The sequence below is a fragment of the Elephas maximus genome, chromosome 4 (assembly GCF_024166365.1).
Source record: "Elephas maximus indicus isolate mEleMax1 chromosome 4, mEleMax1 primary haplotype, whole genome shotgun sequence".
NCBI lineage: Eukaryota > Metazoa > Chordata > Mammalia > Proboscidea > Elephantidae > Elephas > Elephas maximus.
In genome coordinates, this window is record NC_064822.1 from 173,408,214 (window position 1) to 173,433,067 (window position 24,854).

Here is a 24,854-nt window from a genome sequence, read left to right on the forward strand (position 1 = left end):
AGTCTGTCTTAGTCTGGAAGCTCAGCTGAAACCTGTCCTCCATGGGTGACCCTGCTGGTATCTGAATACCGGTGATATAGCTTCCAGCATCACAGCAACACACAAGCCCTCAACAGTACGACAAACTGACAGACATGTGGGGGGACCTTGAGTATATCCCACCTGAATTTAGAGGTCATGTCAAGAATACATTTGATGTGTTAAACACTAATGACTAAAGACCAGATGAACTGTAGAGTGACATCAAGGACATCATACATGAAGAAAGCAAGAGGTCATTAAAAAGACAGGAAAGAAAGAAAAGACCAAAATGGATGTCAGAAGAGACTTTGAAACTTGCTCTTGAATGTAGAGTAGTTAAAGGAAAAGGAAAAAATGATGAAGTAAAAGATTTGAAAACAGAAGATAAGGGCCACTTGGAAAGACAAAGTATTATAATGACATGTCCCTGAAGAAGGACATCATGCTTGGTAGAGCATCAGTGAAAAAGAGGAAGACCTTCAGTGAGATGGGTTGACACAGTGGCTACAACAGTGGGCTCAAGCATAGCCATGATTGTGAGGATGGTGCAGGACCCGGCAGCGTTTCGTTCCGTGGTACAGAGAGTCGCCACTAGGCGGAACTGACCCTATGGCAGCTAATGACAACAGTAATACAAAGTCATGGATAGTCCTTATTTTCTCCTTTTTTTCCCCATAGTAACACTGTTTATAAAATGGTGGGGGCTGGGGTAGTATCCAATATATTTCATCATTTATATAGTTCATTACAAAGTAAATATTTGTTGAGGGCCTCTTAAGTGCCAAGTATTGTATTAGGCATGGTAAGAATGTCTTCCTTACTATGATACATAAATACTTCCTTTATGAATAGGAACTGTGTCTATCACATTCAACCTTTTCTTATCTCCAGCACCTTGCAAAGAGTCTAGGATATACTAGGCACTTAGTCAATAATTGCTAATTTAATGAATGAATAATTGTTGAAATGAGGAATTATCGTAGATCCATGACATTTTCCTGGTATCTTTCTTGAATGTCCCAATTAGCAAATGTCAATCTGTAATGTCATTCTCCCAGTGAAATGTAACGAGATATAACTTACATAGTTAATTGTAAAATAAACATTTGTTGAGGGCCTCATAAGTACCATTTTTTTCTCTGACTGCCTCAATGTATAAGAAGGAAGGATAAACAGCCTCGTATTTTAGGACAGTTGGCAGCAGTCTGTTTTACTTGCTTTCTGGAAGGCACAGCCACTCTAGTACCTGGTCTAGGCACCCTTCCCGAGTGATGGAATATGATTATAAATACTTTGGTCACTTACCATAGTTGGTACTGGGCTGGTATGCTTGTTGACATGTTGTTATGGAAATTACATAATCATGCCAATAGGCACTACTTCGCATGTGACACTGCACATATGTGTGTATTTGCAGAAGGAAGCCATGAAATAAGTTCTTCTGGTTTCTATTCTTGACCTGCCAACTCAGTGAGTCACTGAGTATCCCTAGGTCAGTCATAAACCAATGGGTGCCTTAGTATAATACTTTCTACTAGAACCCCCAGGAACTCGGGTAGAAGCTGCTTGTACAGACATCTGAATGCTTAGGGCTCTCAGTTTTCCAGCCTCAAAATCGAGTATAATTATTTAATTTTCATACCTCTTTGGGAAAGGACTCCTGTCCAGTTTATCATCAAAGGGAGGAAGCCCTTAGAGGTCAGATTTTGTGGAAAAACACGTTTAAAATGAATGCAAACTTCATACACTTTGGGCTTAAAGGAAAAATTTTAAAGTAAGAATCAGTATTTCCCCACCCAACATAAAATAATTTTGTTATACCATAGTGAGGGGCTCTGCAAATCTTTTATTTATATGTTTCTATGAAAAGCTCTGTTTGTTATCATAACTTTCTTAGGACAATAATTAATAAAAAGGAGATAGGACAGTTATGTATTGTGCAGTATCAATAGCCCACCTTCAAACCAAACCTGTTGACACTGAGTTATTTCCAACTCTTAGCGACCTTGTAGGACATAATAGACCTGCCCCCATAGGCTGTAATCTTTACTGAAGCAGACTGGCTGGTGAATTCAAACTGCCAACCTTTTGGTTGGCAGCCGAGTACTTAATCACTGCGCCTTTAAGGCTCCTCAGCCTACCTCCACTAAGGTGTATTTAAGAGGGCATACAACGATAAAGTAGTATCATTGTAAGGCAGTATCAAATTACACTTGTAATGTATGAGTACATTTCCATTGTAAAAGAGACAAGCCATTTGTATGTGCATAGAATAAATCAGGAACATCTCTCAACTTGCCTCTAAATGGTTTGGAGGGATTATTTTTAGTCCATTTCTATGCAATTTATATGTACAGAGAAAGAAATATTGCTGTCTCTAATGTAAGCTCTCTCTCAAGCTTATGGTATCACCCCATCATCATTGTTCTATAACTCACATTTTTATGTTGAACACTGTATCTGGAGAGTCATATTTCTTAATCTTTTGCTTTGTCTTCAGGGTTTTACATCTCATTTTAGCTCTTTCCCACTCCTCTGAGTATTTCATTTGGTTTTTAAAGTGGACCATGAATGCATTTAGAGAATGATTGCCTGTTGGCCTGAAGGTGGGTTGAGGAGAGTGTCAGTCTTGGCCAGGCAACTAAGGTGTTACTAAGCACCTAACTCTCATAGATGCTCCACTGGGCTTCAACTCTCCTTGGCCCCTCCTACTTCCTGCTCAGAGCTCCTCTCACTGCTGGTGATAACTCTTTTTCTTGCTTCTCAAGAGACAACAGTGGTGTCCAAGTAAGTGGAGGGGACCTCTGGGGGGATACTAAGAATATTTGTCTTTCTGGTATGTGGAGATGGGAAGGATCTGGGCAGGGCCTAGTTATGAGAGTACAGGCAGTTGGAAGGGGAAACTGCCTTCAGTTTTGTACTAAGTCAGTGGAGTCAGGGGAAAAACTGTTTCGGGTTCTTTGGAAAATTGATCTTGCGTCAACATTTTGATCAATAGATAAAACTTTCAATGACCGAAATGTACCTTAACTTCAAGACCAAAAGGAAAAAAAAAAAAAAACCTGCCAGGAAGGTGTAGTTAAATTTTGAACATTGCGGAAAGTATCTAGTTTGTGCATCTGCCAAATTCCTTTTCTTCTTTCTGCTTTATATTGACTTTTTCCTCCTACTGCTCTTTAGTCCTCTCCTTAGCACCTTAAGATGGATAGGGGAGAGAAAGAGGTGGAACTCCATTTAATCATTTTTCTAGTTTCAGCGGAGTCACGTCTTATGTGAGGGATTGAGTTCTAAAGGGAGGTCATAAGGTCAAAATCATGTGCAGTCAATGCCCGTGAAAATTCTTAAATGGATCATAAAACCTAAGATACATTCAGATTTGTTCTTTTCTTTCCGTCCATCCTTGGTTCAGATATGTTTCTTCAACTAAGTATTAGATACAATAATTGATTTGTTTTTGGAGACAAGTTAAGGAAAAATAACTATCTTTAAACACTACACTCATACTCAGGGTGATGAAATCAGGAGCAGCTACATAATACGCAAGACACAATGAGAAATGAAAATGCAGGCCTCTGGTTAAAAAGAATCATTAACAATTTCAAAATGGCGATAGCAGAACACTAAATCAAGTGTGGAGCCATTCCAAGTGTGGAGCCTGAGCAGGTTGTACACCCATGAAGCCACCAGCTCTGGGTGAAAAGTTTGGAAAGCGAGACACTTGGAAACTAAAATCAACTTAGGAAGAGCAGCCTCACAATTCCCATAGAGAACACTAGGGGACAAAATCACTACTAGTGTTTAAATTATTCTCTTGTGCTTTCTCCATCCCTACCTCAGCTGAGTATGTATAGCGGAATTTGCGTTATATTAAATCAGCACAAGATACAGCTCCGCTATAAAAATGAAATGGTTGAGAGATTGCAAATCTATATTAAAGTTATATTCCTGGATCATCTGTGATTTTTTTAAAAGAGTAATTGTAATTTAAAACTCAGATATAAAGTGTATAAAAAGAAAATGAGTATATTTCTTTGCTGAGCAAAAATTTTAATCAGCCTTGGTCATCTGCCAAGGGCAATAGATCACACTTGATCTATTGTGTAATTAATAGAGGAAAAACAAACTGCATTATCTTGAGTTCCCTAACTGGTTCAAAAAAGATAAGTTAGAAAAATGAGGTGTGATAATGAGTCCTCTTTAGCTAAAAGGCTAATATTTTACTTGCTAAAGAGGTTGCTTTCTTGGACTTTTTTTTTTCCGGAAGGTTATGAACATAACCTGAGCAAGGTGGATTCTATTCTATGACTGATTGACCTATCTGAGCAAAGGTGTGACACAAGTCTCATTTTTAAGCACTGTATTTTTTCAAAGCACTTTTATATATACGGCCTCCACTGAGGGCAGTTGGCCAGGTAATCCCATCAAGGGATTTCCAGATAGCAAGTTATTTAATTTCAAAATAACAGGCGGCTGTGCTTCCAGGCTCTTTCATCTTCTTGCCTTGGGTCTCTGATGTTACCCCACCTGTTCCACTTCAATATTCTTCCCCCAGTCCTTCTGCTATAAAGCTCCTCACCCCATCCTGAAACTTGATTCACCTGCTTTGACAAAAAATTGGTTCTTTGTGGTTTGAGAGTTACATATTTGAGATTTAAAAAGAAGTGCCATGCCTAGGGTCAGGCAGCAGGTCACTCAGGTAGACTAGACAACTCTCCTGACTCATAATCACCTGCCCTAAGGTATGTCATAGCCCAAAACAATACTTAACATGTTTTACAGAGCTAACAAAGGAAGCAATACTGCAATGTGTCATTGTCACAGTTTCCAGAAGTTTGGCGGATATTTTTGGTTATGCTTTCTATTATGCAATTTTTAGGGTGGCGATGGCAGCTGTGATGGTGGTTGTTATTTGGCAAGAATTGAAATTGGATGCTTCTGTATTCTAGTGATTTATTTTAACAAATGATGTAAATAGGATCATGTTGGTAGGAAAGAACCTGGGTGGCAACAGCATTTTCTCTTTATCTCTTGATTTATGGCAAGTTATGTATTTTAGGAGAAGAAGGGCGAGGGTGGCATAAAGAGACACAAATGCAAAGTAATACAGATCCTCAACTAGAGAGGTTTGCCAGATAGTTTCGATAACAATTTTTGAGTTCTTTCTGTGCACACCTCTAATCCCTTAACATGCTTTAGTTCACTTCATCTTCATAATAACCCAATGAGACAGTTATCGTTATTCCCATTTTACACATCTTAAGGAAACAAAGAGAAGTTAAGTCAATTGCCCAAGATCACATGAGTAGTAAATGTCAGAGCCAAAATTTGAACCCAAGACAAGTTCATATTGTAGCTACTAAATTACTCCACCTAGGATAACTGACTTCCTACCCTCCTTAAAAGTGTTGCCTTTCTTTCTCCGGAAACCCTGGTGGTGTAGTGGTTAAGTGCTACGGTTGCTAGCCAAAGGGTTGGCAGTTTGAATCTGCCAGGTGCTTCTTGGAAACTCTATGGGGCAGTTCTACTCTGTCCTATAGGGTCGCTACGAGTCAGAATCGACTCGAGGGCGCTGGGTTTGGGTTTTGGTTTTTCTTTCTCCAGAGCGGTGGTGGCCGATTTGCCTCCACAATCCAGACATGGATTCAGCACTAAGCAGAAATACTTCAGTACTTAATTTGTGCGTGAAATCATCTCCCAAATAATACCAGTTTACAACTGGCAGAAGATGTATTCACAGATGTAAGCCGTGGTTTTCATGTGCCTGGCTGGGGAAAGCGTGTTTCTGAACACCTTGAAGTAGGCCCACAGAGCTGAACAGTAGGTCTGACCACACCAAGTCCCTCCTGGGACTGGTCATTTACATTAACCAATGTTGAAACCTCTCGGGAGATAGGCGCTGCCAAGAACCCTAGAGGAAGTAAGACGCTTTTATCTTTTGCACGCACACACGAAGTTTACGTCTCTTGAGAGCCTGGGTGGGTGTGATCCCCGGAGCTATTCGTCCTGCCCAGATGCAAATCTGGACCCATGTTTATGTGGCGGTGTAGACGCAAGCCTAAGTGACGCGGTTGGTTGCTAATGCCCGTTGGAAAGCCCACTTGCAACGTTGTTGGTATGCTGTACGTATGGGGCGGTGTGAGGGTGGGCACTCACGTAGGACTGAGTCGTCTAAATGGGGCTGTCCGGCTCCTAGCAGTTCCACTAGCAGCCCGGCAGTTTGCAGCATTGTCGGCGCGGGGGCGCCCTGGAAGCCCAGGGGTCGGCTCCACGCTCTACTGGTGCCGCTAGCCTCGCCCCGCCCCCAGCCCCGATAGGCCCCGCCCCCAGCTGTCCGCCCCGCCCCAAGAGCCGGGCTCACCCCGCGGCACGGCTGTCCTAGTTCCGTAAACACATCTCTCTCCGCCCCAGCAGTCTCCGGACCGCACCACTCGCAGCATGCGGGGGGGAACCGTTTCCTCTCGCATCCGAAACTCCCTCCGCTCCATGCTGTCCTCGGCCTCTGTGATCCGAACGTGAGTGAAGTGTTTTTTTAGTCGATCAAATCTGTGAGAGTTCGGCCATCTGAGCCTAAAGTGCCCTGAGTTTCCCCTCTCCGCCGCGCTGTCCCCCCCCGCTCACCGGTTAGCGTGATGGCCGCGCCTTGACCGCCTCCCTAGAGTCCCTCCGGGCCCTTTAAATACCGCGTGGGGAACGAAGAGCTTGGGCTTGTTGGGTTGGTGAGTTTTCGTGCTGGTTTTGCGGCGTTCGGTGAGGGGACACCCAGAGACCCCCTAACCCCGGGTCACTCAGTCGCCTTTCTCCACGCCGGACCCCGTGCGTATCCGTCCCGGGGGAGAGGGTCGCTGGCTCGGAGGTGAGAGGCCGGCTCCGGCAGAGAGGACGCCTCTCCCCAGGGCATCCCGAGGGCCGCCCTAGTCCCACTTCGGGACCCCGTCCTGGGACTGGAGAGGCCTCAGGGGTGAGAGAGCCCCCGCTCTTTGCTCTTCCCTCCAGATCCCCTTGTGTGATCTCGAACCGCCGCCCCGCGAGGGAGCGGGGCACGGGCGCCGAGTGGTCGCAGCGGGTGTCAGGGTGGCCGCGGGCTTCGGGCCCCGGAGGCGGCAGGGTCGGGGCCTCTTCGCTGCTGTTTACATCTCCCTGGGCCTGTGCCAGCGACCGCGCCGAGAGCGGCTCTCCACAAACAGGGCTCCGGAAGGTGACATCCGCTCTCCGCGTCCCGGGCCTGCCTGGGGTGGGGGTCTGAGCCGGGATAGGGGTGGGGCGGGGCCCGCAGCGTGTGTTTGGGGTTTGTTGCCGGGGTTTCCTGGGCACTCGGCTCTGCCTCCGCCGTCCCCTCCCCCGAGAGTTTGTTTTGACAGGAAACGTGGTGCTTTTGGAGGGGAGTGGTGCGCAGACACTTCGACGGTCCCCTTGTTGATATCCTCAGTTAGGGGAGGAAGATGGGGAAATGCCAGTCAGGCCTGGGCTCGAACCCCTGTCCTCCGGGGAACGGCTTGTGTTTGCCAAAGCTGCTTGTCTGGTGGCAGCACTGGACGTAGCAGCTGATTTCAGGTGGTACATGGACAAATGAAGTCTGGATGAACATAATTATATGCTCCCCCTTCCCCTCCACTCCCTCCGTTGGTGCATGTAACTATTTTATTAAACAAGAGATTTCACAATGATACAAAGTTTTTTTTAAAAACAAATGTATTTAAATATAAAAATCTAGTTAAGATACAAGTGTCTGATAAATTATAGCATAGGTGAGGGTGGAGATGTGGAAACAGTCGTGAAGAGTGGTACCCTAGTTACTGAAGTTTGGGAATTATCATGGATGGTTGTCCTGCAACTTTAACCATGAAAAAACTAGACAAGTTGCCCCTGTCCCTAGTGGGGACCTCACACCCAGCTTTGGTCCATTGCCTCCAACCCAGTTGGAGACCTTGCTCTTTTCTACCTGTCACTCGGCTGTGATTCCCACTTTAGGAGGCTCGCTGCCTGCTATTTCCTCTTACCTCTAGGGGTTGGTACAGCACCCCGGCAGCCAGTGGAGGCTGCCTGACTTGGGTGGCCCAGGTCTGAAAATACCAGTCATGTGTAGAAGCAGCTTCAAGGCCAGTCTGTGAGGGCCCCATATGGGGACACACAGGTGCTAAAACAGAGAAGCCAGGGTTGAGAGAAGTATCTTCAAGTGTGAAAAGTGCCCAGAAATCCTTCTCCCTGGTGTTGTAATGCCATGTGTAGCGTGAACATCTGCTTTTTTAAACAATGACTGACTTGTTGGCTTTTATCTGGCTCTTTGTTGGTTCTAATTTGATGAGAACAGTATTCTCTAGTTGAATGGTGCAGGCATGTGTCTCAGCTCTGGTTTTTGCTTTGCCGTGTGTGAATAACTTTTTAATATTGCTGTTTGGGACTGGTTCTGAAGCAGCATTTTACAGAAGATGAAGATTTTCTCATTCCCTGTAATTTTTTCTTCAGAGTCCCAGTCCTGTTTTTTACTATTCCAGCTCCTTGCCCTTCACATGTATGTGATTGCCTGCCCTTTCACCTGACCTCAATCTGGTCTTGAAGGATGGTGCCTACTATATGTTTCTTGAAATTTTCCTTTTCTGCCACCTAGCTTTAAACTGGCTGGGTTTCATTCCTCAGGGCCCTGCTGTATAATCTGAGTAATTCACTCCAAAATGTTAATGACTCATACCAGCCTTAAGCAGTTAACCCTGTTCATAATATCTGGATTTTAACCAGGGATTCTGGAGCACATAAAGGATGGCTCCCGAGAACGGAATATCAGTCACTCTAGTGGAGTGGTTGACACTTATTTTGGACAATGGACTTCTTCAGTGATGCCCTTCAGGGTATAGCACTAGGGCAGCCACCCCCAGGGTAAGGCCAGTTTGCTGCCATATGTGCAGCTGTCCACGTAGTGCTGGGTAGATCAATTTGGTACAGTGGGTTGGAAAAAATGAGCCGCACACCAGATTTTCTCCAGCCATCCTGGAGCGAGCATGGGCTTTAGTAATCCACTTCCTGGGCTTGTGTTCTGCTGTATCAGCTGTGAACCCTTGGGCAAGTAATTTAACCTCTCTGAACCTCAGATTCTTATATTTAAAATGGGGATGATAATAGTACCTTAGCTAACAAGGTTATCCTGAACATTGAAGGAGGTAAAACATTTAGAGCACTTAGTATGGGGGCTGGGTCATGGTAAGCAATCAGTAACAGTGCTAATTGTTGTTATTTGCTATCAGTAAGCATTCAGAGGATGGAAAGACACAATGTAAAACTTTCTTTAAACTCTGGACCTGTGAGTCTTTGCTATCTTGGATTATGGGTGCCATGGTGCCTTGGAAGTGTATTGAGCTTGGCACTGGGAAATGGAAAGGGGAGACAGCTCCCTCCCACAAACAGCTTAAAATTTAGTGAGAGACAGATAGGCAGAAAACTGTGGTGCTTTCAATGACTATGTAATAGGCATATGAGCCAAGCGAGTGAAACAGAAAAGGAGAATCCGCATTGTCTCACAAATAGGAGTGTGGCTTTATTTGTTCATTTAACGATATTCATTGAACTCCTGCTCTGTCCCAGGCAGTGTTCTAAGCATTAGATGGGGTAAGTGGGGGCGTCAGGGAAGATCATTTTTGACATTGTGACATTTAACCTCACATCTGAAAGATAACAAGGAGCCAACCACATGGTGATCAGGGAAAAGAACATGCCAGGAGGAGACAGTAGGTGCACTTGCTCCAAGGTAGGAAGTTTGGCCCATAACCACAGTACTTTTATCAGCTTCAGTAAATTTAATATTGGAATACAGACAGGAGACTGTAGGGTTATAACAACTGACCCATAATGTCCTTTATAGCATTTCTTTTTTTCCACCAGAAGAGGATCCAGACCAGGATCACCAATTGCACTCAGTTGTAAGGCTATTTAATCTTTTTTTTTTTTTTAAATCTGGAACATATCCTCAGCCTTCCTTTCTTCTTCTTTTTTTTTTTTTTTAATAACATTGACATTTTTGGAGTTCAGAGCTTCTTTTAATAAGAATAAAATAATAGTTGACATCTGTCAAGCACTTGCGGCGTAGACTATTTCAATTAACCTTCATAATTCCACAAGGCAAATGCTATTATTGTACCCATTTTACAAATGGGAATAAGTCCCCTGTCTCCAGTCAGTAAATATCAAGTGTCATGATAAAGAGCCCAGGCCTCCTGGCTCCAGTGTTCTTATTGTTTCACTGGCATGTGTATTGTCAATGGTACAGGTAGTCCCTAAACTATGAACAAGTTCTATTCCTAAGTCTGTCTTTAAGTCAAATCTGTATGTAAGTCGGAACAATTAGGTGGGGTTCGTATCTAATGTTTGTCTTAGTATATAGTGTACTTTTATATGCATTATAAAATTAAAGAAACACTTCCAGATACACTAAAACATCCTTAACATATTAATACAGTAATAATATTACTTTGATGCATGTCACAAAGTAGTACCTATTTGTTATTAGAAACCATTGTATGTACCTAGAATTTTTAATATAATAGGCTTTATGGGGGTTGGTTTGTAACTACAGGTTGTACTAAGTTAGACGTTTGTAACCGGGGACTGCCCATATTATCTTTGCAATCCTGAACCAGCTCAGGACAATTTACAGGTAGCGTTTGCTGCAGAAAGGAAATAAGGAAGTAAAGATGGTAGCCTGGACCCAGGCTGAGAATCACTACCAAACCAAAAACCATCTCCCTGTCATCTGTGTTGGAATACAGGACAACTTCTTCAGGTACTCATCCCCACCTGTCTGAAATGCCAGTAAGCATACTGCCCTGATATCTTTACACACTCATTCATTCACCCATTCATTTATTCAACAGTAAATACTTAGGTGTGCGTCAGGGTTGTATCCACCGTACTTATTCAGTCTGTATGCTGAGCAAATAATCTGATAGACCAGACTATATGAAGAGAAGAATGTGGCATTAGGATTGGAGAAAGACTCATTAACAACCTGCACTATGTAGATGATACAACCTTGCTTGCTGAAAGTGAAGAGGACTTGAAGCACTTACTGAGGAAGATCAAAGACTACAGTCTTCAGTATGGATTACACCTCAACGTAAAACAAAAATCCTCACAACTGGACCAATAAGCAACCTAATGATAAATTGAGAAAATATTGAAGTTGTCAAGAATTTCATTTTACTTAGATCCACAATCAACACCCATGGAAGCATCAGTCAAGAAATCAAAAAACAACGTATTGCACGGAGAAAATCTGCTGCAAAAGACCTCTTTAAAGTGTTAAAAAACAAAGATGTCACTTTGAGGACTAAGGTGCACCTGACCCAAGCTGTGTTATTTTCAGTCACCTCATAAATGCATGTGAAAGCTGGACTATAAATGAGGAAGACTGAAGAAGAATTGATGCCTTTGAATTATGGTATTGGTGAAGAATATTGAATGTACCATGGACTGCCAGAAGAATGAACAAATTTGTCTTAAAAGAAGTACAGCCAGAATGCCCCTTAGAAGCAAAGAGGGTGAGACTTCTTCTAACATACTTTAGACATGTTATCAGGAGGAATCAGTCCCTGGAGAAAGACATCATGCTTGGTAAAGTAGAGGGTCAGTGAAAAAGAGGAAGACCCTCAATGAGATGGATTGAAATAGTGGCTGCAACAGTGGGCTCAAACATAGCAACAATTGTGGGAATGGCACAGGACCAGGCAGTGTTTTGTTCTGTTGTGCATAGCGTGGCTATGAGTCGGAACCGACTTGACGGCACTTAACAACAACAAAATATTTAAGTGCCTGCTGCATGCCAGTCGTTGGCCTCTGAAGGAATGATATAATAGTGTATTTATTATTATGAAATGCTGGAACGATACAGTGAAAATGTGAACATGACAGTACTTCATTCTCTTTGACTAGTGACCCACTGTAGTGTTAGAGCCTTTGCTTAGAGTTATTGTCTGCCTTTACCTTTGACCAATGAGTAAATCCTCCCGGTACAATGAGATGTGGTGTTCCTGAAAAGTTGTTTGGCTTACTGATTATGAGTTACAGTGGTGAAGGCTAAGTACATCTAAGTTTGTCAGTATGAGAAGCATTACCATTCTTAAAGAAACAGCTGCTTTCATTATCAAGGTTCTAAGAGAGATTCCAAAATAGTTTGAAAAGCAGTCTGATTACCCTCATTGCCTTTCAAGTCAAGTAGCTTTGTCCCTAGATGACTTGACTTACTTGGAAACAAGAGATCGAGAAAGCCAAGAGTAGATGTGAAGAAACTTGCAGAAGATCAAGTACGCAGTGATGAGCCGTTTGCTTTTTTGGCTTTTGTATTTCCAGCAAGTGTAAGAGTTCTGTCCTGGATTAACTACTAGCCTTGTTTATCCGTAGAGGAACATGCTTTTATCACCCTGGGGAAAAAAATTATTGTTCTTTCCAGAGTTTTTAATGCCTGAGATAATGATAATAACAGCTGCAACAACAAAAAAAAGCAAATAATACTAATAATAGCAAACACCTGTATCGTGCTCACTCTGCGAGAGACCCCATTCCAAGCACCCTATATACATTGACTAAGTGAAATCTCACACCAACCCTATGAGTTAGGTGTTACTACATTTATTCCCATATGAAGAAACAGACAATTTCTAAATAGAGTAATAATGGGCATTTTGACTTCAAGGAAGGGCTTCTGCATGGATGCATAAAGCCCGGTTGTAATGTGGAGGCCTTCTACCAATTAAACAAGAGTTTCTAAACTCAGGGAGAAGAACATTGCCTTGGAGTTACTTTCTGTCTTTACAGAAGCTTGTAAATTTTCTGTTGCATCCCCCGTAGAAGGTAGAAGCTCTACCTTCAGTGAATTGTAAGAATAAAGGGTAGAAGCACATTGGTAGGCATGCCTGCCTTGAGCGTATTTAATTTCTCAGAACTCGTCCTGCCTCATGGAACTCTGGCTTATAGAACCTTAGCAATTCCTAGCTGGCCAACCCCCTCAGAAAACAGGCTAAGAGACCTGATGTGATGTGTAAATTAATGACAGACCCAGGCCCCAAACCCAGGACTCTTAACTCCTAACCTAGAGCTTTTTATGTTTTAAACCTTAGCACCTGACTGCCTTTTTAAACACAATTAAGCAACCTATGAAGTGTGCTGTTCAACTGGAGTAGAAAAATGAAATGGACAGTTACAACTATTAACCTAGTTCATAAATTCCCATGGATGAAATCTTTTATTCACTTTTGCTTGGAAAAACAGCCGGAGATCCTGCTCATTTGAGACAACTGTAATAGAGAGAAATTAAGAGCAGAGCATGCATCACACCGTTGCAACAGAATGACTGAAAAAGCAATAAAATGGGAGCAGTCTTTAAGATATTCAAATAAGGGTATGGCAAGGACCAGGGAATTCTGAATTTAAACTAAAGAGGTAGGTTTAGGAGGTAAATTCTCTGCCCCAGGCCTTGGACTTCAGCAGTACCAGACTTGTAACTGTGTAGTGATATCAGTTTGCAAATGTTCCGGTTGATTCTGTACCAAATGGGATTCAGTGGATTCAATTCAGCTGACGTCAAATGAGTATTTGTCATGAACTTGACACTGGTAATGGACAAGACACACTCTCTGCCTTATTAAGGAGAGTTAGTTGTAACCATGGGAGGAAAATACCATAGAAAAGGAGTCTAAGTGCTACTGAGGGAATCCAAGAGGTGTGCTACAGATACACAACGAAGAATGCCATTAACTCTGACCTAACTCTGACCAGAGGGTAGAGGAGGGCTTCCTGGAGAAGGTACCATTTTCAAGAAATGCACTCAGTGGGAAGTAAAATGTTGGCAGAGAGAAAGCTAGAGGGAAGGGAAAGCATTTCATTTAGGATTTTGGGTTTGGTGGAAGTGAGATAAGGAGCTCTGGTGGTGCAGCAGTTAAGTGCTCTGCTGCTAACCAAAAGGTCAGCAGTTCAAACCCACCAGCCACTCTGCAGGAGAAGGATATAGCAGTCTGCTTCTATGAAGAATACAGCCTTGGAAACCCTGTGGGCATTTCTACCCATCATATGGGGTCATTTGAGTCAGAATCAACTCAATGGCAATGGGTTTTGGTTTGGAAGTGAAATGGTTAGAGAAGCCCCTTTTCTTGTGTCTTCTATTCCCTTTCTCCCAGAAGACTGGAGTTAAAGCGCAAATAGAATCTTTTTCATGGGATGAATGGATGGTTAGATGGCATGGCGACCTTATGTACAACAGAAAAAACCGTTGCCCATTCCTGTGACTTCCTCCCAATCACCAGCATATTCAAATCCATCATTATGGCTATTGTGCCAATCTACCTTACTGAGAGCCTCCCTCACCCTTCTTGGCCCTCTGCTTCACCAAATACAATATCATGGGATAGAGGATGCGAGGATTCAAGGCTATTTTTTGGGCTATATTTATGGTGATTGGCTTTGGGATTATAGGATAAGGTGAATGTTTCCACATGGTAGTTTCCTGGCAGCTAAACTCCACACCTAGGCTCTGGACCAGCCCTTTAGTCTTCACAGAAAGGCTTCACTGTTAGTGGTTTTCTATTTGCAACAAGGATGGGCTGGACAAGGGTCCATTTCTGTAAGGAGCAAAACTGAAGAGAGTTGTTTCGGTAAGACAAGGTGCAAATGGCCTTGGGGCTTTGGCCCTTAATAAAAACCCCTCTCTGGCCCATGCTTGTCTCTGTCACCACTCAAGGGATAAAAAAAGGTGCTCTTTCAACAAAGGCTAGATTCTTCCTCAATCCTGATCCTTTTGGGCTTTCCTTTTTCATGCTTCTTCAGCAATACCTTGTTTTCCCTTTTCACGTCTGCTAACGTCCTGCATGGAGTTCCTGGGTAGTGCAAATGGTTAACACGCTTGCCTGCTAACCAAAAGGTTGGAGGTTCGAATTCATCCAGAGGCACCTTGGAAGAAAGACCAGGCAATCTGCTTCTGAAAAATCAGCCATTGAAATCTCTACAGAGCAGTTCTACTCTGACACATACGTGGTCTCCATGATTTGGAATTGACACAGTGGCAACTGGTTTTTTTTAATATCCAGCACACAGAGTTCTAGATAACTGGATTTGAGAGCCAGAAGAAGATGGCCCCGTCTATTTTGTTCACTGTTATTCTCCCCAGTGCTCAGCTCAGTGCCTCATACATAGTAGGCACTCAGTAAATAATAACCAAATCGTCGAAGAAACCATGCGGGCATTTCCAGGCGCACTGTGTGTAGTTGTGGTTTCACTTCTGGCAGCTTTAAAAACACTGCATTTTATGGCATAGTGGGTTCCCTGCTAACCTTGAGCCTGTTACACCCACCTGTGAATCAGGCCCCTATGCGCCTGTTTGCTGATCGTGTTGTGGTGAGTACTTTGTAAATTGTCAAACATCAGGTCTTGCTCCTTGTATCCTGGCAGTTGACGTGAAAATGAAGGGGAAGAACCTTGTGATTTGCCAGCCAGAGATTTTCATCAGTCTTCTCTTTCCACCAGGAGGCTCAGAGAGATCACGAAGAGATTGATTTTTAAAATATTTTTTTAAAAAGGTAGTAACAATAATAATAGCTGACATTTGAGTGCTGTGCTAAACACCTTGATATGATTTATCCTATTTAATCTTCAAACAAAGGAGTCCTGGTAGCGCAGTTGTTAAGCACTGGGCATACTAACACAAAGTTTGGATTTGCAACTCACCAGTGGCTCCGAGGGAAAAAGATGTGGTAGTCTGCTTCCATGAAGATTTTTAAAAAGTTGCCATTGTGTCGATTCCAACTCATAGCAACCCTATAGGACAGAGTAGAACTGCCCCATAGAATTTCCATGGAGCAGGTGGTGGATTCAAACCACCGACCTTTTAGTTAGCAGCCAAGCTCTTAACCACTACGCCACCAGCTCTCCAAAGATGACAGCCTTGGAAACCCTGTGGGCCAGTTCCACCCTGTCCTATAGGGTCACTGTAAGTCAGAATTGATAGCAATGGGTTGGGTCGTTTTGTTTGGAATCTTCAAACAACCCTATGACATTAGTTTTTCAGCCCAGTTTTCCTGATGAGGTAAATAATTGAAGCAAAGAGGTTAAGTGACTTCTCCAGGGTCCTGTGTTAAAACAGAGAATGAGACTCCAACCCAGGCAGTTGACCCTAGAGACCCACGCTCTTACTCATTCCTTCCATGTTTTAGTAACACAGGAGAAAGAGTGTATGTGCATTTTAAGGATCTGTTATTGCCGAGAGCTGCTCCACGTTCGTACTGGGTGTGTCCTGAGTAAGCTCACACCTGTGGTTGTGGAATCTCTTCTGGAAGGCAGCCTTGAAGGCCTAGTGACAGCCTGGCTGGGGTCCTGGGGGAAGGAGGTGCTAATTGTCTGGGGGCCTTTTCAGTGCTGTGCCATAAGGTCCACATCACCAGTGGATGTACCACAGAATGTTCACACAAGGTCCATTTGTCTCTGCAGGTGCTCTCCTTATCCACACTCAAGTGAAACAGGATGCCCTTCAATGGCGAGAAGCAGTACGTGGGAGAGGACCAGCCCAGCGATTCAGACTCTTCCCAGTTTTCCGAAAGCATGGCTTCACTCAGTGACTACGAATGCTCCAGACAGAGCTTTACAAGCGACTCCTCCAGCAAATCCAACTCTCCTGCTTGTAAGCCAACGAGGGTGTAGGGGCTGGGGGTGGTGGGGCTGCTTCTAGACATATGCATTGGATTTTAAAACTCAGAAATGAGTGAGAGCAAAGCACAAATTTCTTCTCCTATGTAGATGTTTCGAAACACCACTGCAGAGGCGCTGCAGCTGTTTTGTGTATGTCCTCAGGAATACACAACTACTAAAGTTTATAACCTGCTGACTTTTATTGTGATCACTGTCTCTAACCTGCTTTGGTTTGTCTATAAATCAGGCCCCCCGACCTTAACCATCTTCTCTCCCAGTTGGTAGAAAATGACTCCTTCTTGAGGTCACTTCTTATTCCTTTCCCCAAGGATAAGTTCAAGTTGGTCTGTTCTGGTTATTTCTGAATTACATTGAGTAAACTGGCCCCAATTCAAGGGTCCGGCAGGAAGTGAAATAATCTAAAGGGTTTCCTGCTGATTTCAAAAATTGTTGTGCAAATCAGCCCTGAAATGTGCCCACAAGAGTAACTACTCTAGGGAAGTGAGATTTAAGAGTGGCCATTTTATGGCTGATGGAGACATGGTTTTCCTTTTTTTGTGTGAGGCAGCTAGACATCTATAAAGTTGGTTGGTTTTTTAGAGTTTTAATTGACATTTTGTATAAGAAATATAAAACCTTAAGCTGACAAAGCAAATACAAAAAGAAGAAACTAATGTTTAATATGATCAAATGCCCACTTAAAAAACTTTGTTCATTTGTATCTATTTTCAGTCTATACATCTCATTAAAGAAGATTTGAGAAGTAGTTAAGTATAGAGAAAAGAAAATATTACGTGTAACATCACCCAAAGACAACTGGCAATACTTTGTCATGTCTCCATCCTGCCTTTAATGTTGCCTTACCAATATCCATGTGTGTATATACATTTAGGTTCTTTTTATTTGGTATTGTAACTAAAACATGTACTAATAGCTATTTTAATACATGGCCTTTATGACTGCCCACCACTTCATCAGAGGGCAGTAGTGGCCCAGTGGTAGAATTCTCCCTTCTAGGCAGGAGACCCAGTTGGATTCCCAGCTCATATGCCGCACACACAGCCACTACCCATCTGTCATTGAGGGCTTGTGTGTTGCTATGATGCTGAACAAGTGTCAGTGGAGCTTCTAGATTAAGATGGATTAGGAAGAAAGACCTGGCAATCTACTTCCAAAGATCAGCCAATGAAAACCCTGTAGATAACAGTGGTCTAATCTGCAATGAATCATGGGCATGGCGCAGGGCTGGGCAGCGCTTCCTTCTGTTGTATGAGGAGTCGCCATGCATTGGGGGCAAGCTTGACAGCAGTGCTGTCACAGCACTACTTCATCAGGGGAAGAGACCACAAATTTACTTAACCATTGATTTGTCAGTGGACGTTGAACTAGTTTCCAACTTTTTACATTGTAAATACTACTGTATGAATGTCTTGGTGCCTAAAGTGTTCCTAGAAATTCCTTTGGTTGTAATTGGATATTGGACCAAGTGTACAAACATTTGTAAGAGAACTATTATTGGGGCAGAAAGTTGGCAAAAAAATTTACCAGCAGCCACTCCAGGTCCCTGCACCTTTCCTTACTCTCGGCTTTAGATGGAGTTGATGCATCTGGCAAGAACGCCTTAGCACCCTGAAGAGGGCTTTTACTGATTCTGTATATCACCCCCTTTATTTTTTTGCTTTTTACTCTTTTTTTTTTTTTAGGTAGCAAAGTATTGCTAGTCAGTGCTGTTGTTTGAGGTCATAATTTTTAATTCACAGAAGCTAAGAGTTTCAACAGTGATTTCAAAAAGACGTGATTTATTAGAATAATTTTTAGAATAGTCTTTAGAAATAACTAGAATTCTTTGTTACTTGCTACTGAGAAGTAGGTTACCCAGTTTATCTGATTGATTTTATTTTACTTTAATTATGTACATTTATTGAATTCTTACTGTGTTCTTCTTAAACTATCTCATTTAATCACCTTAGGCCAACCCTGTGAGGAGGTAAGCTATGCCTCAGTGAAGTCAGGTGGAAACTACCAACTGACAAAACTAGAAATTGAAACCAAGCACTATACTATACTGCTTATACTTTTAGAAATTCTAATTTTTTTAAATCAATTATTTTGCATAAATTAAGAATTCTGAATTACAGAATAAAAAGTAGTCTTATCCATTTCCTATCTAGTACACATAATTAATGTAGCAATGATGAGAAACTTCAAAAATAAGGAGAAAAAAGTATATAACATAATAAACCAAAACCAAACCAAACCCAGTACCTTGGAGTCGATTCCGACTCATAGCAACCCTATAGGACAGAGTAGAACTGCCCCATAGAGTGCCCAGGGAGCGCCTGGCTGATTCGAACTGCTGACCCTTTGGTTAGCAGCCATAGCACTTAACCACTGTGCCACCAGGGTTTCCATGTAACATAATGGGCCTGTATTAATAAGATTGTCTCAGAACATTTGATAATTTATTATCAAATATAGTAGCTGAAACGATCAAAGGAGTTGTACAATTTTTGAAGTCTTGATTAAGCAGGGGACTCCACCTATTTTAATACAGATTCTCCTTACTTGTAAAGGAAACCCTCGTGGTGTAGTGCTTAAGTGCTATGGCTACTAACCAAATGGTCAGCAGTTCAAATCCACCAGGCACTCCTTGGAAACTATATGGGGCAGTTCTACTCTGTCTTATAGGGTCGCTATGAGTCGGAATCGACAAGACAGCAATGGGCTTGGTTTTTTTTTGGTTACTGTGTAAATCTTAGAAACTTAGAAAGTGCGAATTGAAGAACGTAAACCCCGTCCGCATCAGGAGGCTCACTGGATGACACCTTTTCCACAGCGTTGACTGGCCTTTGTTTTTCTTTCAGCAACAAGCCCTCCTAGGGTTGTAACATTTGATGAAGTGATGGCTGCAACAAGGAACTTAGCAAACATGACTCTTGCTCACGAAATTGCTGTAAATGACAACTTTCAATTGAAACAAGATGCTCTCCCTGAGAACAGGTAACTTGGGGGCATCTGTTGTACATACACTGTGCTGAAGGTTCTATGTATGTCTGTGTATGTCTCACGTATTCACACTGACTCTTCAAAGTTCTTCTATAATACCCACATGAGGTAAACATTATTTAGTTCTCTAACAAGTTCTTATACCCTATTTAATAAAAAAAAAAAACTTCTAGGGTACATGTTACGCATAATCATTAGAATTCAGTATAAATGCTACTTACTGGGGGTAGCTTTTCCTGACATTACTGAGCCTACTTAAAACAAAACAAAATTTTTGTCAAGTAGACTCCAATTCATGACGACCCCGTGTGTGTCGGAGTAGAACAGTGCTCCACAGGATTTTCAATGGCTGATTTTTGGGGAGTGGATTGTCAGGCCTTTCTTCTGAGGTACCTCTGGGTAGACTTGAACTACTAACCTTTTGGTTAGCAGCTGAGAACGTTAACCATTTACTCCACTCAGGGACTCCACTGAACCCACTTGTGGTGGTGGTGGTGTTTGCCATTGAGTTGATTCTGGCTCATGGCGACCCCAAGTGTGCAGTGTAGAACTGTTCCACAGGGTTTTCAAAGTTGTGACCTTTTGAAAGCAGATCACCAGGCCTGTCTCCCAAGGCACCACTGAGCAGGTTTGAACCCCCATCCTTTTGGCTAGCAGTTGAGTGTTTAACCATTTGCGTCACCCAGGGCTCCTAGATATATTAAATCCCTTTGCTAAAGACCGCTGATAAAATGTTTTTATAACTTTATGCTTAATATCTATCCTCCTCGCTTGATCAAAAGCACCACTAAGGGAGGAACTATGTATCATTTGCTGCTCTGTCCATATTGCTGGCATGTGGTGTGTCCTTAAGAAATATTTGCAGATTGATTTATTAAAATCTGGTGTTCAGACTGTGATGGATAAGAGCAACTGAGCTGCCAAAGTGCTAAGAATAGGTGATCCAGAAGCCTGTGGAGGTGGGAATCACTGCTGCACAGCTACCTCCTGGTTAGCCTCACTGCTGAAGGGACCGCTCCTTAGAGCCACATCCTTATAGTCTACCTTGACCCCTCTGGCTTTGCCTGTTGCTGTCAAGTCTATCCCGACTCATAGAGTAGAACTGCCCCATAGGGTTTCCGAGGCTGTAAATCTTTACAGAAGCAGACTGCCACATATTTTTTCCCACAGAGCAATTGGTGGGTTCAAACTCCTGACCTTTTGGTTAGCAGCTGAACACTTAACCACTATGCCACTAGGGCTCCTAGCTTTAATGGCCCACAGATACCCTGGAACAAAGAAGAGCAAAGGCTTGAGGCTGTTACTACAGATAAATCTTCATTAGGGGCAAAGTCAGCTCATGGATGATGGCATGGAATTATCAGTCCCACGGAGCCATTTATTGAATCCTGAGGTGTTCTCTCCGTGAATTAAGACAACCTATAATATTTAATCCTATTGAGAACGTTTGTGTTTATGTTAAATCAGAAGTAAGTACACATAATAATTTTCCTTCTTTTAAAATGTGAAGTGCCTTCCTGTCTTGCTAGGGATGTTGTTCATAATAATCATTAGTGTTTTTAAGATTACCAGCTAAAGTATGTGTATCTGTTTGGTTTTCTGTGGTTACTGCATTTCACCAACCCCAGTTCTTCACACCAGCTCTACTGCCAACCCCTAGGCTAGACCACCACAATCTCTGGCCTAGACTGTTTAGGTCCTAACCTGTCTCCATTCTTATCTCCCCATGGTCCGCCCTCCACTTTCACACAGTAGCCAGAATGATCTAAACTGGATTAGGTTATTTCTTTGCTTAAAACCCTTCAGTGGTTTTCTATTACCCTTAAAATGAAAATCCACAGTTTGTTATGGCCTGCAAGGCACCACTCCCCACCCCTGCCTCTTACTACTTTCCCTCCTGCCTGCTATGCTTCAGCCAGACTGGCTTCCTTGCTGATGCCGGAGTTCCACCAAGCTCCATCCTGCCTCGGGGACTCTGCCCTTCTTCTCTTTTCTTTGAATGTTCTTCCCCTAGGTCTTCACGTGGCTGCTCTCTTCTCCCCATTCAAGTTTCAACTCAAAGCCTTCGAGAGGCTTTCTTCAACCACCCAACTGTACTGGCACCCTCTCCATCACTGCCATATTGTCTTACTTGGTCTTTCTCTTGGCCTTTAAATTGTCTTATTTCTTTTTAAGGTGTTTTTGTGTGTGTGTGTGTGTGTGTGTGTATGTGTCTTTCTATACCTGCTAACATATAACCTTTTCACTGCAATACCCACAGTGCCTAAAACAGGGCCCAGCACACATTGGATATTCAACAAACATTTGTTGACTGACTAATCAAAATGAATCCTTGAAGTTAAAATTAATATGTTTTATTAAATACAGAAAAAGACAGTTTTGAGATATCTGTACTGTCAGTTCAAAAGTCACAAGTATAGGTCATAGTAAAAGCTTTTTAGGATCAGACCCTGGGAATAGAATCCTGGCTCTGCTGAGGCCTTCTCTGAGCCTCACATCCCCCAGGGATAAAATGGGGACCAAAGACTTAAAATGCATGAAATATGCTCATGAGAATAATAGTGCATTGCACGTGGTACTTTTATGCCATGGAAAAATTAATTCTGCTTCCTTTTTCTGCCATGACTAGAAAATGTGAGAAAAGGAAACAAAATGCAGCATTAGGACACATTACCTTTGCTAAAAATGAAGTAGCATATTATTAGCTGTTGCTATTCAGATGACTTTCCACAACGGCTGAGCTTTTCCCTTTTTAAATATGGCTGACTCTCATATTTTACCAAAGATTTTCTTTGGGGAAAGAACTTGGTAAAATAAGTTAGGTTTCTGATACCTAATAGGAATGCTTATAAGTGATTCAATTGATCTCAACCCTGGCCCCCACGCTCCCCAAGAAATTAAAGAGCTACAAAATATCTTGCATCATTTAGGAAAACTTAAACTCTGAAGTCTCTTGGGGAGCTATGAAATTGTTTTAGCTTATCCATTGGTCCATTCAAGCCAAGTACAAGAGGCTTGGAAAGTCAAGGGCCAAAATGCATCCCAGCAGTGTGTGGTGTTCTGATTGTTCTGTAGTTGCTCAAGAGAGTCTCAAACATTGGAAATGGCATATGTGCTGAACAGATCTTCTCAGGCAACTAGGGTAAGTTGTAACATTTTAAGTTGCTGAGTAGAAGATAGCATTTTTAGTTATAGAAACAATTCTAACTCACACTCCTTAAAAATTTAATTTTCCTCTCTAATAGCCTTATTTTATACTTAGCTATCTGTACTTGAAAAATAAAAAGTGAAGAGATATGCTTTAACTATCAAATTATTCATTCATTCACTATGCATTCACTGAACAGTGACTGTGTGCCAGGCACTGTGCTAGGCACAATGGCAGGTACCTAGGAGGAGCTATGGCCTCTGACCCTGTGGGGAAAAGTAAGTAATTACAGTGTGGGGAAATATGTGCTTTACTCAAAGCTGTGGCAAAATGATGTAGGAGTTCAGCAGGAATGTGTTTTTTAATGTGCACCTATTTGGGGCCATTGACGTAAGGGGTAAAACAAGGTGGCCACCTATTGTGAGCTTTTCTGAGGAATGCTTCTATTTCAGCGGTGTGGCTTTGCTAACTTTAAATGGGACATCTAAGCTGAAGTTGGCAGGCATCCGAATGTGTGACTCCTTGGGGCCAGTCTGTTCTATTCTGTGCCATGAAATTTCAGCTGTTGAGGAAAAGGCAATTTTGCTCTCTCTTAAAGGTTCAATCCCACCAATCTAGAACCAGTCTAAAGATCTGCGCAGGAGAGCAGCTAGGTAAAACACCGTGTCTCCTTAGGACAGAATTTTATTCAGTTTTTGGAAGCAATAGCAAGGAAGCCTTCTTAATGTCAAGGAGAAATGATTAGGACAGAATAGCACGTGCAAAGGAGTATATACTATTGTATGTGTCGGGTACTCATAACTATATTATAGCAATGGAACACATCACAGGATAAATAATGGGATTACGGGTGATTTTTATTCTCTATTTTTCTACATTTTCTAAGATTTTTACAGTGAACATATTTCTTTTATAATCAGCAAGCGTGTTTATTTAAAAAAAAAAATCTGTTTCATTCCCGTAGCTTGGCCGGTCGAGTGAAACACATTGTTCATCAGGCCTTCTGGGACGTCTTGGAATCAGAACTAAGTGCAGAACCGCCTGAGTATGAACATGCCTTTAAACTGTTCGAAGAAATCAGAGAGGCAAGTTGATATCGTCAGTATTAATTCATGTTCCCCTCTCCCAGGGACTGCTTTAAGTCCTTTAATATTGGAAACTCTTTGTGAAAAAGTGAGCAAGTTCAGCCATTGCCAGGGTTTTCCCTGCACCCCCTGGAATGGGGCAGAGGCTGGGAAATGGGTACAGAGGAAGGAGCTGAGGGAGGTGCCTAGAGCATAGAGTAGAGGTTAAGAGAATGGGCCCTGAGGTTAGATCCACCTGGTTCAGTTACAGGCTCTCCCTGTTTAAGCCTCGGTTTACTCCCCTATAACATGGGGATAAAAGTACTTACAGGGTAGTTGTAAGAATTAAATGAGGTGATAGTTATAATATTAGCTAAACTTTACAGGGCACTTGCTCTATGCCAAGCACTATATTATTCATTTATCCTTACCATTAAGGATAAATAACCCTGTAGTTACCCTTATTATTCTTTCATGTGAAAAACTAAGTTCCCTGACTTGTCCAGGGTCACACAGCTATAAGGGGCAGAGAGGAAACAGAGGCATTCTGGCTCAGAGCCCATGTTCCCACGCTGCTGACCACATCTGTGCGTGTAGTACAGGGTCCACTGTGTAGTGAGTACTGCATGAATAGGTTACTCACAAAATGCGTAATAAACAGTTTATATTTATGTAAAACATACCAATGAAACCATGGGGCTTTTCCATTTGCTCTTCTCTAAAAGGTTCCTTTGGAGCCATGGTCTACAACTTACTCTTTCTTCTCTGCGCTGTTTATCTGTAAATGTTTTGAAGTGCTTTCAGTAATATTACTTCCTTGCCAGTTGTTTTCATCCTGACTATATAGGAACTTCCCATGGGAAGGCACTTTAATTCAAGAGATAGAGCTTTCTTTTTGGAGTCAAAACGTTGGACTCCTCCTTCAATCTACAGTCCGGCCAGGGTAAACCTTTGTTGCA

The 24,854-nt window shown here is 42.5% G+C and overlaps 1 protein-coding gene across 7 annotated transcripts in view; it reads left to right on the forward strand.

Annotated features, from left to right (window-relative positions):
• Window positions 1-6,686: 6,686 nt before the first annotated feature.
• The window catches only part of TCP11L2 (t-complex 11 like 2), a 42,834-nt gene continuing 24,666 nt past the window's right edge, over window positions 6,687-24,854 (forward strand). Inside the window, exons 1-5 of one of the 7 annotated variants that reach the window (XM_049884255.1) lie at window positions 6,704-6,874; window positions 7,015-7,216; window positions 16,480-16,669; window positions 19,542-19,677; window positions 23,796-23,916. In XM_049884255.1, coding sequence (XP_049740212.1) covers window positions 16,513-16,669; window positions 19,542-19,677; window positions 23,796-23,916 — 414 coding nt within the window. In that variant the 5' untranslated portion in view covers window positions 6,704-6,874; window positions 7,015-7,216; window positions 16,480-16,512. Of the gene's footprint in view, window positions 6,980-7,014; window positions 7,217-7,271; window positions 10,790-16,479; window positions 16,670-19,541; window positions 19,678-23,795; window positions 23,917-24,854 lie in introns of those variants that run through there. The other 6 variants (XM_049884256.1, XM_049884258.1, XM_049884254.1 and 3 more) reach the window with 6 other exon arrangements.